The sequence below is a fragment of the Carica papaya genome, chromosome 5 (assembly GCF_054855325.1).
Source record: "Carica papaya isolate Zhongbai chromosome 5, ASM5485532v1, whole genome shotgun sequence".
Taxonomy (NCBI): Eukaryota; Viridiplantae; Streptophyta; class Magnoliopsida; order Brassicales; family Caricaceae; genus Carica; species Carica papaya.
Window position 1 is genome coordinate 45339584 of NC_142313.1, and position 20470 is coordinate 45360053.

The 20470-nt window shown below is 34.3% G+C and overlaps 2 protein-coding genes across 13 annotated transcripts; both read left to right on the plus strand.

Moving 5' to 3' along the window:
- Nucleotides 1–272: 272 nt before the first annotated feature.
- Nucleotides 273–7789, plus strand: LOC110806830 (NF-kappa-B inhibitor-like protein). 11 transcript variants are annotated; one of them, XM_022031784.2, is made up of 9 exons: nt 273–543; nt 1173–1339; nt 3562–3675; nt 3852–3908; nt 5861–5941; nt 6467–6508; nt 6925–7019; nt 7111–7270; nt 7391–7789. In XM_022031784.2, the coding sequence occupies exons 1-9, from the start codon at nt 351–353 to the stop codon at nt 7511–7513; spliced, it is 1032 nt and encodes a 343-aa protein (XP_021887476.1). In that variant the 5' UTR covers nt 273–350; the 3' UTR covers nt 7514–7789. The 11 variants fall into 11 exon arrangements, with proteins under 11 accessions (XP_021887476.1, XP_021887482.1, XP_021887477.1 ...); XM_022031790.2 differs by having other exon boundaries at nt 7111–7163; XM_022031785.2 differs by having other exon boundaries at nt 6467–6501; nt 6930–7019.
- A 361-nt stretch (nt 7790–8150) lies between these two features.
- On the plus strand, nt 8151–20399 carry LOC110806842 (M28 Zn-peptidase nicastrin). 2 transcript variants are annotated; one of them, XM_022031807.2, is made up of 14 exons: nt 8151–8632; nt 9640–9809; nt 13007–13110; nt 14236–14302; nt 15309–15401; nt 15483–15647; nt 15760–15900; nt 15994–16071; nt 18275–18387; nt 18469–18544; nt 18967–19134; nt 19421–19522; nt 19847–19936; nt 20026–20399. In XM_022031807.2, the coding sequence occupies exons 1-14, from the start codon at nt 8353–8355 to the stop codon at nt 20086–20088; spliced, it is 1710 nt and encodes a 569-aa protein (XP_021887499.2). In that variant the 5' UTR covers nt 8151–8352; the 3' UTR covers nt 20089–20399. The 2 variants fall into 2 exon arrangements, with proteins under 2 accessions (XP_021887499.2, XP_021887500.2); XM_022031808.2 differs by having other exon boundaries at nt 8154–8632; nt 18484–18544.
- The last annotated feature ends 71 nt before the right edge of the window (nt 20400–20470 follow it).

The following is a 20470-nucleotide window of genomic DNA, read 5'->3' on the forward strand; positions in this document are numbered from 1 at the left end:
TTGAAAAACTCTAAACGGCAGTCCCCCATGCCGTTTTAAAACAAATCGCTTCTTTAAAAAAAATTAAAAGAAACAATATTAGTCAACATATTTTAAAAATTAAATAATATATATAAATTAATTAATTTTATAATATTTATAAAAATAATTATTTTTCAAGTAAAAATTAATATTAAATAAATCAATAAAAAAACAGTTAAAATTTAATATTTATTATAATTTAATTCTTTATTTTTTATAAATTTTTTTAAATAATAAATAAATATGAGAAGAGAACCCATCGCAAGGGATAACGCCCGTTAACCAGAAATATCCCCGAGGGAACAGTCTCGTCTCCAGTGTGTCCTGTGATGCTTGTTCAGGTTAGCCACGGAAGAAGCTTCAAGTTCAGATTTTGTTCAATGCAGACGCTTTTAAGAGTTGGTTTCTTCGCTCACTGCACCGACTCTCCCTTTGCAAAGATCTCTCCAATTCCCTTCCCTAAAATCCCATTTTGCAAGAAAACCCACATAGTTTCTGCACTTAAAACAAGCTCTCGTTCAGGTTAGCACACTCTATCTGTATTCCAACTTTCTAAAGGTGCATTCTTTTTTCGAGATAATTGAGGAAAATGGACTGCTTTTCGAGGTCGTTGGTGAGATGCACAATAACTGGAGCCTGAACATAGTGTATAATTGTTTGAATGTTTCTTTTTTCTGAAACTTTCTTAATTTCTCTTGTCCTTTTTTTTTTTTAATGTTCAATCTAAGTTTTTGTTTCGTTTGAATGTATGTACACAAATACTTTGCAAGTATGGTATAGGTGTATTCTCTCTGTTACCTTCGTCTATATGTGCGAGTGACATCTTTTGCTGTATGTTGTCAATGCCTTGCCTTTTGCTTTCAATTATATTTCTTCTGTTAGCAAATTCTAGTTATGGGTTACACATCAGAATGCAACCTTCTTTGTTTATTGACTTGTTACACTCTTTTTTTTTTTTATCTGATTAAAAAAAAAGAAAACTAGTTACGCCATCTTCTAACCTATATTTTAAAATTATAATTGCTTGTTCTTATAATTTGTGAGAAAAAAGTTGTAAAATGATGTCTATATTTCTGCTTTTTCGTTGTATGAGGTCGATGTGATTTATACTGAGTACTTCAACCTGATATCTTTCTAACATTGATTTGCAGGGAGTGAACTTGTGGAAGATGATGTCTTGTTAATGTTCTTCAAGGACAGAGAATTAAATGGAGATTTTATTTCCAAAGCTTCTGATAGGTTTTGGCAGGGGGGAATTGCGAAATTTGTTGATGTTAATGATAGCAAAATTCTTGATGCTCCTCAACAAGATGAGCTGGTAAAATGAGCTCCTTTCTGTTTGTTTGAGCCTTCTTCCTACTTCCTTTGTGAGGATGTTTCTACGGGATTTTGATGGATACCACGGTTGTATTTCCCAAAAATTGGCAAAAAGTTGAATTTAAAGTTACATATCTCCTATCAAACTTTCTTTTGTTCTACATATTGTCCTTGGATGTCTTGGTTGTATTTGAATGTTTCATGTTGACATGAATCTTTTAGTGATTTCTTGTTTGTGAGAAACATGTCTCTCAACTTAGTATTCCTTGTAGTCAAATCTTTCAAAAGCTACATAGGAGATAATTAATTGTGGCAATAGAAGGTCCATTGGATCATACTCTGGTAGATGCAACAAGAAGATATTCCTATGGAATGGTAGATGCACAAGAACTCTGACAGTTGGTCTCATTGAATATAGCTTGGAAAATTTCAAAACTAAGCTTACTTCTACAGCCTTGAATATTACTTCCTAGTCTTTCTAATAATATTTTCTAATTTTGTTTTCCATCTTAGCATTTTTGTGATTGTAATATTAGCTGTCAACAACTGTTTAAGTTTTGCATATTTGAGGCATAAATTTTGTTAATTTCTTCAACTTTCCTCCTTTCTTTTTGTTTTTGCATATTTGAGGCATAAATTTTGTTAATTTCTTCAATTTTCCTGCTTTCGTTTTGTTCTTAAATCTAGCAATTTGTTTTGCCAAGGGCAGTAACCCCTGTAAATTTTAAGGTATAGAACATGGTTAATTAATGACTAAGGAGAGAACTACCATTGAGCAAGGTAGCCAGTTGTAACCTATCGTGTCGACTCCTGAAATGTGAAATATACTGCATTTCACCATTTTAATGAGTGAAATGTTTTCCACATGCTCCTGTCATTTATCTACTAGTTTGTCTATTTAATAGGAAAATAATAAATATGATTATGAGGTACCAAAGAGATGCCAGCCGTGTACAAAAACTATGGCTTTAGGGGCTTCTGCGACAAGAAGCGCATAAGTTATCCTAGGTCCTTCTCATCCGTGAGAGGGGGAGATAACTAAACACGGATTGTCTGAGAAACATGAGTGATAAGCTTGTGTTAACTTTGTCCTAACCCTTTGTACATGCCATCCATTGCTCCTACCAACTGAATGATCCGGCGAAGTATTCGGATTGCAGTTACGTGGTTGATTCGTTGCTCGCGACATCACAAGAAGTCTCTAATTTTATAAGGAAAATAAACCTGACTGGTAGGGTCTGCTTTTGGATAAAACGGAGTAATTGACTTACACATCAAAATTAGCATTTTTTTTGTACTGAGAATCCATCTGGCTTCACCTTTGGTTCTTGATTGGACTTGAATTCCATGGTTAAGTCTGTAAAAAGCAGCCAGCTCATGATGCTCATCCATCACCCAATCATTCAAATTTGCATAGAAGAGGATGTCCCACGCAGTTCTGCTCACTCAACATCAATAAGCAATCTTGTATACTTGCTGCTTCAACCATTGCAAATACTGAACAAGACGGGGAATTCGAGTCTACGCTTGTTCCTGACATAAACTTTGGTCCAAAGTGGAGAAGATGTCTTCTTTCCTGCTGTGTATATAAACAAGGCTTGATGTCATCCAATTCCTTCCTAGTCCACCCCCATAAACTGGTACAGGTGATATTATGACCTAATGAGAGATGCATCCTCAACAAGTGAAATCATATTTAGTCATTATGGTCGCTTCCACCAGCAGTCAACCACTTAGCAGTGTTGCATTGTTGAAGGTAGTTAAGGACTTCAAACCCAAACCACTTTCGTAGAGATGTAGATTTGGTGGACTCTTAATGAACCAAATAAATACCTTGTCTGCTCAATGATGCCTGGCCAAAGGAATGAACCATTGGATAGCTTCAGCATTTTTTGCAGTTACATCATGGATAAGGAAGAGGAATGTAAAATAAATTTTTGTAAGTAGGAGAGGATGCTTTTGATATGTTCGAGCATTCCTCTCTTGGTCTTTTCCATCCTAACAATCTCTTCTCATCCTTTTCGGACAAGTATGTTTGTATTCTTTCCATTTAGTTGCACCAAGGTCCTGATAAATTTAGGAATTCAAATTTTCCAAAAAAATCTTGTTCCTTTTGCTATAATTTTTTAATTGCTACATCCTGTAGTGTTGTTTTTTTTTTCATAATTGGTTCAGTTACCAAAAACATATATTTGTACTATTTCTGGCAATCATTATATATAGGTTAAGGAAAATGATAATGGAGATGGTGGTAGTGGGTTCCTGAAGCTGTCAAAAACTCAGGAATGGATATTAGGTGGCAACTCTGCACCAATCAACAAGAAGGCCAGTGCTAAGGTACACTTTTGTTCTCTATCGATGAATTTGCCATATTCACATCATGTTTTCTCTTAAGTCTCCCTTTAGTGATGGCAACTTCAGAATTATATTAACTTGCCTAAGAAACAAAATGCTGCCTGATTTCAAGGGAGAAGTATTTACTGTTCAATACTAACTCCACGCATAAAAAACAGGCGCTACCAGATGACTTTGAAAGAAGGAAGAAACTTAACCTTCTGCAATATGAAGCTGTATGATACTTGTCTAAATACATTATGTTTCTTGCTTTAGTTATTCGTTTAAGTTAATTCACTGACTGAATAATCTTTCTTATTCCTGTGGTTTATTTTTGAAGGGAGGTAGGGTAGGTCCATATAACCTTTTTGCCACGGTTTTGTTTAGGAAACAATGTTTTTGCTTTAATGTTTAATTCTTCATTAATCTTCTCTTGCAACATGACAAAAAATGAATTGAGGTGATTTTTCCATAAAAAATAAAGGATCATCAAGGAAGTAAATTGACAGGATTACAGTGATAGCCTTTACCTCTTCTTTTAGACCATGTATCCAACCCTTTCTTCTGGAAAAAAAACTAAAATGATTGACATCAATATTTTGGATGAAATAATAAATACTTTTTTGTTTTCTCGGGCTGATCTCATATTGTGGAACTCCATGACAACTAGCCAAAGTCTTCAAAATAGTGAGTGACGAAGGGAATTCTTAATATGAATATAATACTAGAATAGGAAAATAATTAAAAGAACTAAAATGATTGACATCAATATTTTGGACGAAATAATAAATACTTTTTTGTTTTCTCGGGCTGATCTCATATTGTGGAACTCCATGACAACTAGCCAAAGTCTTCAAAGTAGTGAGTGACGAAGGGAATTCTTAATATGACTAGAATACTAGAATAGGAAAACAATAAATAACTTCTAAGTAAAAGATAAAACTCCAAATAAAACTAACTATAGAAGTCTTAACCTAGTACTTTTATTGTCTTAGTAATTCTACGCGCCTAATAGTTTTTGTTGTAGTCCTATTGTAGTAATAATTTAAAAAACTGAGCTAGGGGGTCCACCTTTTTTAGAAGGAGTGTCATGTCTTATCTTTTAGGGAAGAAGTTGAGAGAGCACGAGTCAGCCGTCTCTCTAGGCTTCTTTTTTTAGGGAAGATCAAACATGTGAAGAGAAGAGCAAGCCAGTGGGATTTTGTGTTAATAGAAATGGCTGGGATTGGTTTTTTGGTATTTTCTTCAATTTACTTTAGGTATAGGCTGAGCTGGATTTTTATAGGCTTTTTAGAATTAGGTTGATCATGGTAGACCTTTTATTGTAGGATTTTTTCCTCTCATTTAACAAACCAGAAATAGAAGGAAAATTTGAGATTGTAAGATGCAGTGAAAGAATTATAATAAAAGAATGCTATACACGACCTCTTCTTAGCTTTGGTCTTAAATTTATTTTATCTTTATGTTTTTTTTATTATCAAACAAGTCCAAATAGCCATATCTAATTTTTGAAGTCTTTTTGAGTCCTTGTATTTTTTACTATAAAACGTTGCCTTCATACTCATATTGAACACCTGCAACATGAGTCAAAGCAACATAGTAGTTGAACTGTTAAGGAGTACTAACTATTGATCTTTTCTCAAGAATTTTAATACTAGCCCAGATAATTACCATGAACAATTGGACTTCCAGGCTGTGGAATACTAGAGTTTGATGGTTGATTATCCCAAAAGTTTAAGCTTATAATAAAATGCCCAATAGCTTTTTCGTTATATTTTGACACGTCCTTACATGCAAGTTCACAGGGGGGTGGAGATGTGGATAAAGCACATGTCATCATAAACAAAAAAGGCACAGCTAGAACTCCAACTCTTGGTTTTAAGCTTTACCTTATGGACTAACATTATCTGGCAACAAATTATATAAAAAATTTAAACTTATAGAACACATTATTTGAGCTCTATTGCTGTTGCTGTTTCGTGTACTAATTTGCCAGAGATTACGGAATACTTTTGTCAATTTAGTTGTTTCAATGAGAAAAGTTGCTCTAAGCCTCTCTGGACTTGAAGAGTAGACAGACCAAGTTTTATTCATTCTATACCTTTATTTTCTTTTTATTTGACTCTGTGAAGCTTGTAATTATTAACACTGAGCAGGAAACTGACTCTTTATCTCCACTGTATTGTAGCTCAAAAGGGAAATGATGCTTTTGTCTGTTGGGATTGGAACTGCTTGCAGTGGCTATTGTTTAGTAGCTTTATCAGTTCAGGTAAAATCTTACGTGAAAATGTTTTCTGGTTTTGTTTAGGAGGGTTTATTATTGTCAAGCATCATGTCTTTTCTCTTGCTCTCTCTAAAATAATAACTCATTTCATCAAAGAAAAACTTAATGTGTATGAATAACCAAGTCTCTGTAAATATTAGAGCAAGGTTTCATCACCTATTTGAAGAACAAGAAGTATAGATTCACTAATTTTGCAATAACACTCTGGTTGCTTACAAAGATTAAGTGGATCCACATGGCTATATTGAGGCCATGGCATTGAACCATACAATCGTAGAACTTCCAACCTCTTAACTTCTGGTCATCTTGGCAGCAACTAAAGCTTTTCTTTTCTTTCTCAATTTATTGTTACTTTTCCTTTTCTTGCAACTGAATAAGCTTTCTGCATGGACATACATGAATTTAGGGAATGAAAACTCAAAAGTGTTTTCATATATCAAATGGAACGTAAATATTTGGTTTGAGGTGCAAAGATTCTGTGCTTATAGTTAATATTTATTTGCCTGGCAGGCTGCTATTAGCTATGCGGTGGGAGTCCTTTTCAGGTTGATGGTACATCTTTACTTTGTTTTACTGATTTGTCTTCTTGTCTGTTGTGGAGTTGGAATTATAAGCTCATGAAGGTGATGAAGTCTTTAATTTTCGTCAGGTGTAATTGTTTTGATGGAACACGTGCTCATTCAAATGTTAGTAAGAAGATACTAAAATTAAGACCCGAGTTAAGAATATCATAAAATTTTCTCATGGGAGCAATAAAACTCACTTAAAACCTAAAAACACGCTTCACTTTTGGGTCAATTGCTTTCTTTCTCAAAGAGGTATCTAACCTAATAATCCTGAAATGAAATGCACTGGTTTAAACTAAATAATCGATTGCGTCTATCATGTGAATGTTCAATAAAGCTCGCTCGCCTATGTTTTCCTCAGAAGTAAAAGCATCCTAGAATTCTAATGAACTTCATTTTCAGTGCAGTTGTCTATATCTTCAGCTTTTATTCCAATATGCAGACAATCTATCCAACAAAATGGTTCCTCAGATTTTCACGCAGAAGAAGTCAAAGAAGTACTACCAAAACCCCATGCTTCATCAAGTATATCACTATATCGACTTTAGTCCGTCATAGTCCTAACTGATACATTTTTTCTTGTACCAGAATTGGCATAAGAAGCGAGGACCTTAAGGATTTCTTTGAGAGATCAATTAAGGGTAGCGGTCTTGCTCTTTCATCTCCAAGACTTGTAATCCCTGCAGCAATTTATGGACTATGGGCTTTATCTCACCAGTATTTTGCCAATGACTTCTTTGATTTTCAGGTTAGCTACCTAAAAGCACTCTTTCAAGTCTGGTTGTTAACACTAATAGTTTCCGATCGCCTTTGCAAATGGAACGTGTGTTTTAACAGTTAAAAGATAATCTTGGAATCAATCTTGCAGCTGGTGCCAGCTATGTTCGGAATGTTTGTATATAAAGCTGCTGCGCTTGTTCAAGTGTATAGAGATAACGAAGATCTGCAGTTTGTCTTCCCGGAAAATGATGATCGGAGGTCAGACACGTGAAATCTTCCAAGTTTATTTCTTCGACGCATATCAATGCTTCCCGTCCATGCTATCCAAAGCAAATGGGACATTTCTCCAAGAAGTCTGGCTCTTGATCAGAGGAAGATCCTAAATAGATATATTTGTATAAATCGATATATCTATATCGTTGTAACGTTTATGTATTATTAAAATATTTAAATTATTTAGTAGTTAGTATATAGATCGAATAAGTTTATAATTTTCTATTTAGTTAAGGTTTTTATTTAAATAAAAGTTAAAAGAGTTATTTGTATATTCGAAAGAGTTGTTCTTCCTTGTTAATCCGACATATTATACTACTCTCGTATCTAATAATCCACCATATACATTCCGTCTTTTAATACTAACATTGTTGAAATTGCCATGATCATATTTTTCAAGAAACTGTGATGATATTTAGAAAAAAATAGAAGTCTTTTCTCTCAAAAAGATATAATGAATTGATTACATTACTACAAATATATAAACACAGTATAGATTTGCAAATAACATACTGGACCAGAAAAATAACACCTGAGACATCGTAATAAAAGATAGAAGAAAGCTATGGTAATACGCTTTTATGTATAATGGCGAGCCACGATAGCTCAGTTACCAGTGCAATTACATAATTACCCCCACAACAGCACAACAATGTTAGAGACTGATCAGTTCAGCAGAACAACCACTGCAACATGCTCTCCGTCTCCCTGTCTCTCCTCCCAGATTTCATTGTAAACTAAAAAAAAATCTATAATAATATACAATAATATTCGGTAAAATTCGGATCGAGACAGGTAGACAAATACCATCACCGAACCCTAGATCCATCCACGGAAATGGGGGAAAAGAAAGCAGGTGCCACGCAGAATGAGATGGTGCTCCAATCAGTTGTAACGCTGCTATTGATACTGGTCGCCTGCGTCGACCTCTGCGATGCGGCCACCGTTGTAGACGTCTACCGCTTGATTCAGTACGATATGTCCGGAGTCCCATTCGGATCTCGTTTAGCTAGTCTCAACCACCACGCCACTTCCTTGCACTTCCCTCCCGGCGCCGATCTCTCTCGGACCGTCCTCATCATCCCCCTTCGCGACCTCAACATCACCTTCCTCAAAGGTATTTGTTGTAGTTTTGGCAGTTACATTCGGTCAATTCGTTTCCGGCAACTACTTTGTTCACTATTGATGTTGTGTTTTCGCTTATATGCTGACTTCGTTAAGTACGACTTTGTTTGTTCTTCTTGTACTTGCATGCTCGATGGATGTCTTTAGTCTTTGTTTAGGGGACTAATTAGTAGTGCAGAAAGTGCTTATTCGGAGTTGCAGATTGCCGTTGTGACAGTGTCGATGCTCTGTACAAATGGTTCATGTTTGGGATAGCGAAATTAGTGCTAAGCTGGAGGATGTTACTGTTACATTTATCGTTCAGTGTTAGTTTAGTGGCCGTTTTTAGTCATTTTTTTTTTGTACTTAATGATTGCTACCAGTGTCATCTGTTGTTAATTCTGAAACGGGCGTCAGGGTTTTGAGCCTGAACTATTACTTGTTAAAGATGTTATTTTAGATTTTTGTCTCAAAATTCACGTCTCAGTTGGAAGTTTGTCCAATTGATGCAATTAACAATTTTCAGTGCATTTAGGTGTGGCAGGCTTCAATGCTTTCCTAGTCTACTAAATCGATAAATTTGCGATTATCTGTGACCATTCAAATCTTTACTCTTCTTCACTTTGTCTTTTTAGCAAAGGTCAAATGATGAAACATCGAGAAATTTAAAAAGATGGAAATTAGGTCATAAAGAAAATCCGTTTGGCCCTTAAAACTAATACTGAAAATATTTAGGTCCCATCATTTGATGACAGAGAAGGCGCATGATTAGTATTTGAATTCTTCTTATATTAAAACCATTAGCCATGAGATCCTATTTAGATTTTTTTCGTTTTCACTCTTAAGTTACTCAATTTAATTGTTTTTCCTAATAATTGCAATATTGATTGTTGAAAATTCTTCTCACCACCTGCTGATCTTGTCTCTTGCATCTAATATCCGTATTTAAATGGGTTATACCCTTTTTTGTTCTCTGTTTTTCTAATTAACGTTGTTAATTCTATGGGAACCATGTAACAGATTATATTTCTGAAAGGCAGTCTCTTGGGGGATTGTTGTTTTTGCTTCCCCAAATTTTAAGTTTTGAAAATGGAGAGGGAAGAGCTCAAGATAATCAAATTCAGGGAAAAGAGCAGATGAAAAATTTATTAGCAGACCTTGAGCAGTTACTTGTTCATCTCAAGATACCTGTGAGTTAAGCAAAGATGATATCTCCTACTCTTTTTTTCATGCATGTGAATTCTTGTTGCTGCTATTTATTTATCACAGGTTTCCTTACTGGCTCAGGATGTTGATTTGGTTATCTTGTCCATGAACAATTTTTAGTGGTTGTTTGGGTGAAATATATTGAATTTAGCTGAATATTTGACTATTTGAGCTTGATTTATTAAAATGTCGCAGGAGTTTGAACATGGTCCAAAACTTAAAAATTGTATATAAAGCATACTGAGTTTGAGTTCTGCTTGGTTTGCTCGATGAGGAAATGAGTCTCATAAAGCTTTGAACTCAAGCTTGAGTTTAAAAATAAAACTTGTGGATTAAGTTTTATTTTCTTTAAGTATATATTACAAGTATATAATATATAATATATAGTATAAATGTATAAATATATGTAAACATATTACAAATGACTTAATCTTAAAAATGGTCCTTTACCTTTGACTCATTTTTTTTATTAATTTGGTGCTTAGCCTTTCAGTTGTTGCAATCAAACCCCTAACATTCTTTTTTCTTTTTCAACATCAATTCTCAGTTAACTTATCTGTTTAAATAAATATATTGTTGGACATGTCATAGTGACGACAATATCATTAAAATATAATAGTGTGACTGTCGCATGACTTAAATTTACAAAAAGTTTGGGGAAAATTACATAGAGTATATTTATAATGCTTGGATTGGAAAGTAGAGGAAGCATAGCTGGAAGAGATGGTCTTCAGTGGATCATGCTTAAGTGTTTTAGAACTAGAGAAGATTTTCAATGGAGCATATTAATGGCATGACTATCACGTGGTCATTATATATTGAAAAATCTGTTCATTTAAATAGATAAGTTAACTAAATGATTGATTTCGAAAAAAAAATGAAGGTTGTTAGGGAATTTAATTGAAACAATTGAAAGGTGAGGACTGAATTGGAAAAGGAAGGGTCAAAGACGATTTTTATAATTAAGTCTAACAAAAACATTTATATCTTTATAAATAATATAATATTAAATATATATTTATATATAATATTAGTAGTATACTAAGTTTAATTGAACATTAACGGCTTTTGGGTTAAATATCTGTGGATTTATAGTTGACTTGTTAAGATAAATGAATCTATAAGTGCATTAGTTAGAGGTTGGGAAGGGATAACATAATTTGTTTTTGGTTGGATGAGTGGGTGGTTGGTGGCAGCCTTAAGAGACAGTTCCTGAGGATATATATCATTGACTAATAAAAGAATATGCTTATTGAGGATGCGTACACATGAAATAATGGCAGCAGAGAATGGATTGTGAATGTGAATAGGAACCTGAATGACTGAGAAGTTGAAGAACATGAAGCTATACTATAGCTCTTCTCCATGGTGCATGTCAGTGAAAACAGAGATCAGATTGTGTGGAAACTGAAACAGAATGGGGAATTCACTGTCAAGTCTTATTATAAGTATATAGTGGGCAGAGAGCAGGATGGGGTTCCTAACTTCTCGGCTTATTAGATTTGGAAAGTTAAGATGCCTCCAAGGATCGCTTTTTTGCCTGGGAGGAGAGCCGTGAATGCATATTGACGATTGATAAGCTAATGAAAAGAGACAAAATAATGGTAAATAAGTGCTACTTGTTCAAGAAAGCTGCTGAATCATGGAATCATGTTCTCCTATGGTGCCCAATGACCTATGAATTATGGACAAAAGTTTACGGCCTGTCAGGGATCAATTGGGTTATTACAGGAGCAGTTAAGGAATGAGCTATGGGATTAGGAAGGTTTGTGCAAAACAAGACAATTTGTAAATCTTATTCCATTTATTATCTTTTGGATTTTATGGAAAGAAAGAAATAGTATGGCTTTTGAGGGTAATGAGGGTGAGATACCTAAGATCAAGGATAAATGGCTTCAGCTTTTTGGGTCCTTGATTTTGGAGCACGATATTTACAGGATGGAGGATTTTGGGAAAGTCATAAATATTCTAAGACAATTGTAATTTTTTTGTAAATGGGTGGTACTCCTTGGTACCTTGTGGAAATCATTTTTTACGCTTGGATTTTGTTCCAAACTAAATCAAAATGGAGCTTTAATCCAACTTGAATTATTGGTTTACCTGGTGGTTTGGTGTTACTTGTTTGTCTGTCAGGATGAAGTTTTGAATTTTGATATTGAAATTTCTTCCCCCTCTCATCCCCCGATGACCAATGGTTAAGGTATTTCTCAGTTATGATAACATACTACCATTGGCTCAACCAAAGGTTTTATTGCAATTATTTTTCAGTCTCTTAGTTTATTTTCCATTCATTTCTTTCAATCCTAATTTTGTTCAAATTTATCAAAAGAATTCTTAGTTTAATTAAATTTGTTTTTTGAACTTTTGTTTGTTTGTCTCAGCATCTTTTTGGCTTGGTTAGTGTTCAGTGATAATTTATTCAATACTTGTTCTCTTCCCTTTTTCTCATTCGATGCCCCCTTAGCTGACATCATAAGTGCCTGCTTGGTTTTATAATATTTGGTTGCTTGTTGATGTGGCTGTCTATGTCAAGGGTAATTCAGAGGTCACTGAAAACACGAACAAAAAGGAAATTGCCAGATTTATATGAACAAGACTGTCAAATATTTAATTGGTCATTAGTGAATAAGAAAGTGAAAAAGGGAGGAAAAAGTATAACACATGCAGCTTGAATGAATTGAGGGTTCTGTAAGTGGCGGGATAGATTTGCACATGCCACTAGTACTGTGTAATTTTCTGAAATACTGTTCAATGTGAAAATTAATGCAAAGGACCTATAATGTCGTATGGTGAATGATGTTAGCTGATGCCTCTAAGGCTATCTCTGTCTGATTTTTTCCCCTTTTTTGACCACCAATTGTTCTTTATCTGGAATAGTTGCCCAAGTACTCTTTAAGACTTCCTTTATATTTTATAGGTGTCTGTCAACTTTGTAGAAAGCTATGTTTCTTTCTTCTTTTCCTTTATTCTTGTCGCAAAAAAATTGTATGCTTGTGTTTGTTCTTTATCACTTGCTCCAATTAGTTCCATCTTTTGTTAGAGAAGAATGGAATATCAAAGAAGCACCAACCAACTGAATTACTTCGAATCTATTTTCATTGTCTTACGGTGTATTCCTATGTACTTTTCTTTCCTTCTTTATGGTACTTAAAGTACACTTACGGTGCGTCATTTGTTACAGTATCCTGTGTATTTTGCTTTTGAGAATGATGAGATGGATGCTGTGTTGGCTGAGGTAAAAAAGAATGATGCCACTGGTCAGCCTGCTACTGCAACTACTGGCGGGTTAGTTGATTACTTGTTGGTTAAATTTCCTGTTGATTGCTATTACCGACCTCTAATTCCAGTCTCCCTGTTGAGGAAGTTTAAGGATTTTGTTTAATATAAAGTAATATAAAAGAAAAAAATGACATGTTTTCTTTTGTTGTCTTCTCATATTGGCATCTAGTACAAACGCCATAGTGTTTAATAATTTTCATAGATATCTGTTTTTACTGAAACATGATAGTAAGTCATTTTTCTTTTGAAATAAAAAAGAGACTTTATTCCAGAGGTACCAAGGGGATACCGCCCAAGATACAACAATTACAGCTCAATCAAATGATTTAAAACCATCCTCAAATCCTCTAGATCCTGTATATCATGTTCCAAGAATTGGAAACCAAAAAGATGAAACCATCTATCATTGATGCTGTTAAAATTATTTTCTATCCCCTCAAAAGCTTTTGAATTTCTCTCTTTTCACACAACCCACATTAAAGATAATGGAATCAACATTAAATATTTTTTCTTCTTACATAATCTAGCCCATGCCCACAATTCATCCTTAACTGACCCCGCTATAACCCATTTGATTCCTGAAATTCCATAAATGAAGTCCATAGATCATAAATCGGCGGACACCACAGTAATAGATGGTTACAAGATTCAGCATAACATTTGCACATATAACATCTATTCACCATGCATCTCCCCCTCCTCATGAGCATAACATTTGCACACAGTTAAGTCTTACTGTCTTCCCTTAAGAAAGGGAAATGTTGCCTATTTTCTTTTGAACTGCCTTCTGTCTGGTGAAGTATTTTCAGTTCTTCACTATCTAGGAAACCCCTAATAGTCCTTTTATGTAAAAATGAAGCCTTTCTATTCAATGCACAAGCATCCTAGATGAAGAGTGATGGACTTTCCTTCTGTTTGTTTGTTTTAATACATAATACATCTTGTGGTGTATTAGTTATTGTTAATTCTTTTTTAGGATGAGAATCAGTTGTTCTTTTTTTGAGATGAATCAGTAGCTAATATTATCATTGGCAATTGGATAATACATATTTCTGTACTTTCCCATTTTTCTTTTGAGGGAAATTTTGTTTTTTCATTGTTCTCATCTTCTTTCTTACGAAATCGTTGCAGATATAAGCTTGTTGTTTCTGTTCCAGAACCTAGGAAAGTTGCATCTCCAACAATTACAAACATCCAGGTAATGGAATGACTCAAAGTTGCCCATTGCCAATATCAAGAATATTTCTAGCATTTCTTGTTAAATAGATATCTGTCTTTTGGGGTTGCTTAGTGGTAAAAAGAGCTGGATGGAAATTTATGCTATGATTAAGAATATTCAGAAAAGAAAAGTGATGCCGTTACTGATAGAAGCTTTTGTTTTCTTTTAATTTTTTTAAGAGACTTTCCGCTTATCATTCTAGTGGGAATTTTGTATAAATAAGCCTATGCAAGGTTAGACTAGAAACAAAAGGAGGTATTGGAGTCTCAATTTTTTTTTTTTTTGAAATAAAAAGTATGGCATGTCTCAAAAGCACAGAGAACGAAAACACCTCCCAAATCTTATCTTCACTCTTGATATGAGCATCTGCTACTTCATTTGCAACCAAAGGCGCATCCGATCTATTACCCTTCCACAAAATCCGTTTAGGGGGTGGTTTTTACCTTTTTTTTTGGGGGGAGAGAGGGGGGGGGGGATGTTGGGTTTGGGGTGCTTGGTAATTCTATTTGACTGTGCTTTTGACTTGTCATTATGAGTTCTTGTTGAAATAATTGTTACTTGTGATTCTAAAAATATGGCTGGGGTTACTTCTGACTTGTCATTATGGGTTCTTTGTGAAAATAATTTTTGTTGCCTACTCTAACAGGTTTGTGGTGCTTGTTTAATTTCAATACTAGTTGATATGTCACAATTTCATTGGTTGCCATCTGTTTCTTCCCAAACCTTTCCAGAATTTTGTTTCCCACATTTTTTATTAGAGAAATTGAGACTGGCTGAACAATGTTTCAATTTGTAGGTATTGAATGTTTTCAATATCCAATTCTGATTACTGCATTTGTCTCATTTGACCATGTTATGGTTTTGTTCGGTGCATACTGCATAAAACAAGAATATTATTATAGTTTTCTTCATTTACTAGATGCTACAAAATTGTGCTTGGCTTGGTGGAACTTGTTAACTGTGTAATTCTTCACGCTGGTGACAGGGATGGTTGCCAGGACTGAAAGCTGATGGTGATTCGAATCAACTTCCAACAATTGCTGTAGTAGCATCTTATGATACATTTGGAGCTGCTCCTGTATGTTATTTTATTAAATTTCGTTACTCGAAACTTCTGCTTCCATGCCATATATGAAGGTGTTAAAATTTTTACTTGTAGGCATTATCAGTAGGAAGTGATAGCAATGGAAGTGGAGTTGTGGCACTTCTTGAACTAGCTAGGTTATTCTCTCTTCTTTACTCTAATCCTAAAACGAGAGGAAGGTACAATTTACTCTTTGGGCTGACATCTGGTGGACCATATAACTACAATGGAACCCATAAGGTACTTGGAACTTTCTTAATGGGTTATATTTCTCAACTCTCTGAAGAAGATTTTTTCTCTGTCTCAACATATTCTTGCTTTTCTCTGTTCTTTACCTTTGCATCTTTCTTAGTGGCTTCGGAGCTTTGATCAGCGGTTGCGTGAGAATATTGACTATGCCATTTGCTTAAATAGTATTGGTTCTTGGGACAATGAATTATGGATCCATGTGTCTAAGCCACCAGAAAATGCTTACATAAAGCAAATATTTGAGGTAACTAGATAACCTTTCACAAAATGTGTTGGGGGAGAAATTTTACAATTACAATGCTGTCTTGCTGGGTTTGATAGATGGAGCTTTGTGTAGGGTTTCTCTAATGTAGCAGAAGAGCTGGGCTTCCATATGGGTCTGAAGCACAAGAAGATAAATGTCTCTAATCCTCGAGTAAGTGAATAAATGTTAACGTGTCTTTTTTACTTGTCTTTCTAATATGATGTTGATATATGTTCTAGACTTTTTTGTATATAAAGGACCTAGAGATAGGATATTTGGAAACTAGGGGTAGAACATAGTCGAGCTGAGTCTGATATTTGAATATTTGAGCTTGGGTAATTTCAATACTTTGAGCTCGCTCAAAGCTTGATCCAAGCCTTAACTTTTCATGGAGCTCGATTCAAACCCAATAAGTATCAGCTTTGATGTGAGCTTGATTTTATATGAGCTCGATTTTGAGCTTGTATTGTCTTGAAATTGGGCTGCATCTCATTAAATTATTAATATTTGTACAATAGTATTAATTATTAATTTAATTGTATATATAAGTAATATTTTATTGTATATGTAATAGATATTTTAATATTTAAATACATGTTAGCGAGTTTTTGAGTCGAGTTACAAGCTCAAGCTAGGATCAATGACATAAATGAGCCAGATAATATGTCTGAGCTGGAGCCGAGTTTTCACTGAGCCTAATTGAACTTTTCCATATAGGCTCAGCTTGTTGCCAGTTCTGCTGATAGCTGGAGCAGGATGTTGGTTATGCTTTACGCTTAGGCCAAGATTTCTCTGAATATGATGAGAAATAGATCTGGGTATTCTGAAGTTTCACCATTAGTTCCTGTTTTGTATCACATTCTTTTTTCTACAGAAGCAATTTGGTGGATGCATTATTTTGGGTTTTTGTTGTTAGGGCATGACATGATTAGTGATGTAATTTTTGGGCATGTCATAGACTCACTAACTATATTGTAAAGTTTTATGTATAGGGGTGGTACCTCCAGTTTTATGGTACCATGATAATATATAGTTCATACTTTTTATTTAAAAGAAAAAAAGAAGCAATTTGTACGTCAAGAAATCTGCTTAGAATTTCCAATGTGCAAGAATAATTAATGATGTCTAGACAAAAGAATATTCTTTAATTTCCAACATTTTCTTGTCAGATGATAATCCTGGTGACATCAAAATATTTTTGCATTCGGCTCCCATCATCTCTGTCTCTCTCCCTCTGTCTCTCTGATTATTCCTGTTTTCTTCATCTTTTATAAGATGGGAAGTCTTTGCACCCTCTTTCTTGGTTCTTTTTGAAGATTCTAGACTCTCAGTTACAGGGGCAGCTCCTCCATATAATAAGTGAGGTTATTGACCCCACTTAATTTGTTAAAAAGTAATATATATTGCATGTAATTTTCAAATAAAAGAAGATTTTGATATTATTGTTTTGGTATTGACTTCATTACTATTAATAATTGATAATTTTCATCACATTATTCATGAAAGATATTTTTGGCCTCATAATGTTTTATGTAAATTTGACCTATAGGATAAAATCTTTGGGTTTTGTTATAATCATGTCTAGTTCTACAGTTATTAGAAAGACAAAAACCTAGTTCTCTCATCATTTTTTCAAAAAACTAAAAAAAGCAGACTATAATAGGTTTCTCTGTATAGATTATGTTCTTCTTACACTACTTTTTTGTACCATAATAGCTAAAATCATAAGTCTTTTTGTGCTTTGACCAGTAGAAACACGTATCATGTACTTTATTATTTGACAATCATGTGACCGTGACATGATACATGTAAAACTATAAATTAATCTGTTAAGAAACTGGACTTTGTTGACATATATATTTTTATACAAGGATTAAATTGTTAATTTTAAAAAATATGGACCTAGTCATAATTATAAGCAAAAATTTTGAGGAATTCTATGTAAGTTACCCTTTTTATTTTGCTCAGTTACGATATTGTTGTTTCTCTAGCATGACCTTAACACTGTTGGGAAACTTGGGATGGCATGCTATTTGTGCTAGTAGCTTTGTGGGTTCTATTCACTATAGCTTAACTGCACAATAATCAAACATTTTTCCTATGTAGATTAATAGTTAGGATAATGAAAAAACGTTATTTATTTTCATCATTAAATTCTTATCTTTTAGTAAAATCCACTTTGGTCAAAGATTTATCACTACAAGCTCTGGATCTTTTTGCTGTCCAGTTTATGTATGCTCTTCCCTTTGGTGGGCAATATATTGATTCACTGGCATGTGCCCACTAGTAAGTCTATTCTTATGTTTTATTACAAGTCTACTAGATTTGTGTTATGCTATAGAGATTAGGTGATAAAGCTGCTGATCTGCTGTAGGTAGCTTGGGAGCATGAACAGTTTTCAAGGCTGAGAGTAACTGCTGCCACTCTTTCTGCGCTTTCTGCTCCACCTGAGCTGTTAGAGAGAACTGGAGGTTTGTCTGATAGCAGGTTGGGTTTTTGAACTTAAACACTGACTTTATCTCACTAACAGCTTTTTCATCTTGATTTTGGTTACTATCTGCTGAGAAGCTTGATCTGCTGCAGACATTTTGTGAATGAAACTGCAATTATCAGAAGTGTTAAATTAGTAGCTGAGAGTCTTGCGGTATGGCTTCTGACTTCAATACTAGGAAATGTATCTCACTTTTGATGTTTTGTGCTTATTGCACTGAAACCTGAAAAGGATATAAGAAATATGATGTTTATTTTTACCTGCTTAAAGTCACTTTAAACACTTTAAATTTTATGTTACCAAATGGATAAGTTAAAGCTAGGTAAAACTCCTTATTAAGTAGCAAGTAAACGATCCCAAATACCCTCGTAGTCTAGCATCTATCTCAATGTCCTATTTTCTCCTTTTGTTGTTTTCAGAATAATTTGGTTGATCTGATAAAAAAAATGTTTGGTTGATTGTTGTTAGACTTGTATGCAGGAATATATGTAGCCCTCAGGTTTTTGCCTTTTACTTTTGAATTTGTGAGTTATCAGTTCTATTTTGATGTATTTTTCTCTTGTTTCTTTAAACAGAGGCATATTTATGGTCATAAGGGAAAAGGCATTCAAATCTTTTCTGATGACAGCAGCTTAGCAGTAAACCCTTCTTACATAAGGTCATGGTTGGATCTGTTGTCACGAACTCCTCGAGTGGCACCTTTTCTTCCTAAGAATGACCCCTTCATCACTGCATTGAAAAAGGTAGGATGTGTGCTTTACCGTCTTGTCTCTTTAAGATTTTGTTGATACCATAGTTAAACTGTTAACTCTTTACATAATTCTTTAGTTTTCAAGTTTTTCTTGTATGGGACAATACAATTAGTTAAAGATTCAGTTTTGTTTCCATTAATGTTTTTTCTGTTGTTTGATTTAATGTTATATGATTCACTCTGAGATCGGGATATCAGGAAAGAAAAGCTAAATAGAAGTCTTTTCTTATGTATGCTGTTCAAGGCTGACCTTTTGAATTCCTTGTTTTGATTGGCAGGAATTAGCAGATCATACTGCTGAGGTGAATGTGCAACATGATGTATTTGAAGGGATGTTCACTTTCTATGATTCAACAAAGGCTAGCCTTAACATATATCAGGTACTTTATGTTCATTTGTATGAAGTGCGTGTTACCACATGCATTTGCTCTTAGTATCATGTTGTCTTAGTTGATTTGTTGAATTAACTAGATAAAATAGTCCTTGTGGGGTGAGATTTACTCTCTTTGTGGCACCAAATTAAAATACTAGGTCGACGAATGATAGGTTCTTTTCGATTTTCGACTTTTTTTTTTTTCCTGTGGTATCTTCATTGTGTTTCTGTGCTTGATTCGTTTCTCTACCTACTATTTCAATGATCACCATGTTTATATGTCAAGTTCAAGTATAATTGTATGGGTAATCACTACAAATTTCTTATGCAGGTTGCTAGTGTAACATTCGACTTACTGTTGCTTTTAGTTTTGGGATCGTATTTGATAGTGCTCTTCAGTTTTCTTGTCATCACAACTAGGGTATGGCTTTTCCCTATATTGTACAGAAAATGGTTTGATGCCATTCTGAAGGATTTCTATACTTATCCGCTTATCATGCTGTTTCTCAGGGCCTTGATGATCTAATCAGTATTTTTCGACGACCTCCCTCACGGAAGGTAAAAACCGCGTGATGGCTGAGCGAATTCCATCTTTTAGAATTTGGTACTGAAATTTTCTAGTGTAGCCTGGATGGAGATATGCTTGGGCTTATTGGTTATTTCTACGAAAGTTGTTGATTTGACGAGGAAATACTCTTTTTGTAAGTCCTTGGAATAGTCTACAAGTTTTTATGCCAAAACGGCGATAAATGGTCAGAAAATTTTTGTCTAGATTCAATTTTTTATCCAGACATTCGTAGATTTTAGATTCTTGCTGAGTATAGTGTGTTGGTGTTTGTTGTCATTGATAGGATTACCATTTTGAAAGAGTTGTTATTTTTTTATTTGTTATGGTGTATTAATCACATGGGCATATAATCATCCTACAAAAGATGATGGGTTAAAAAAAATAGGA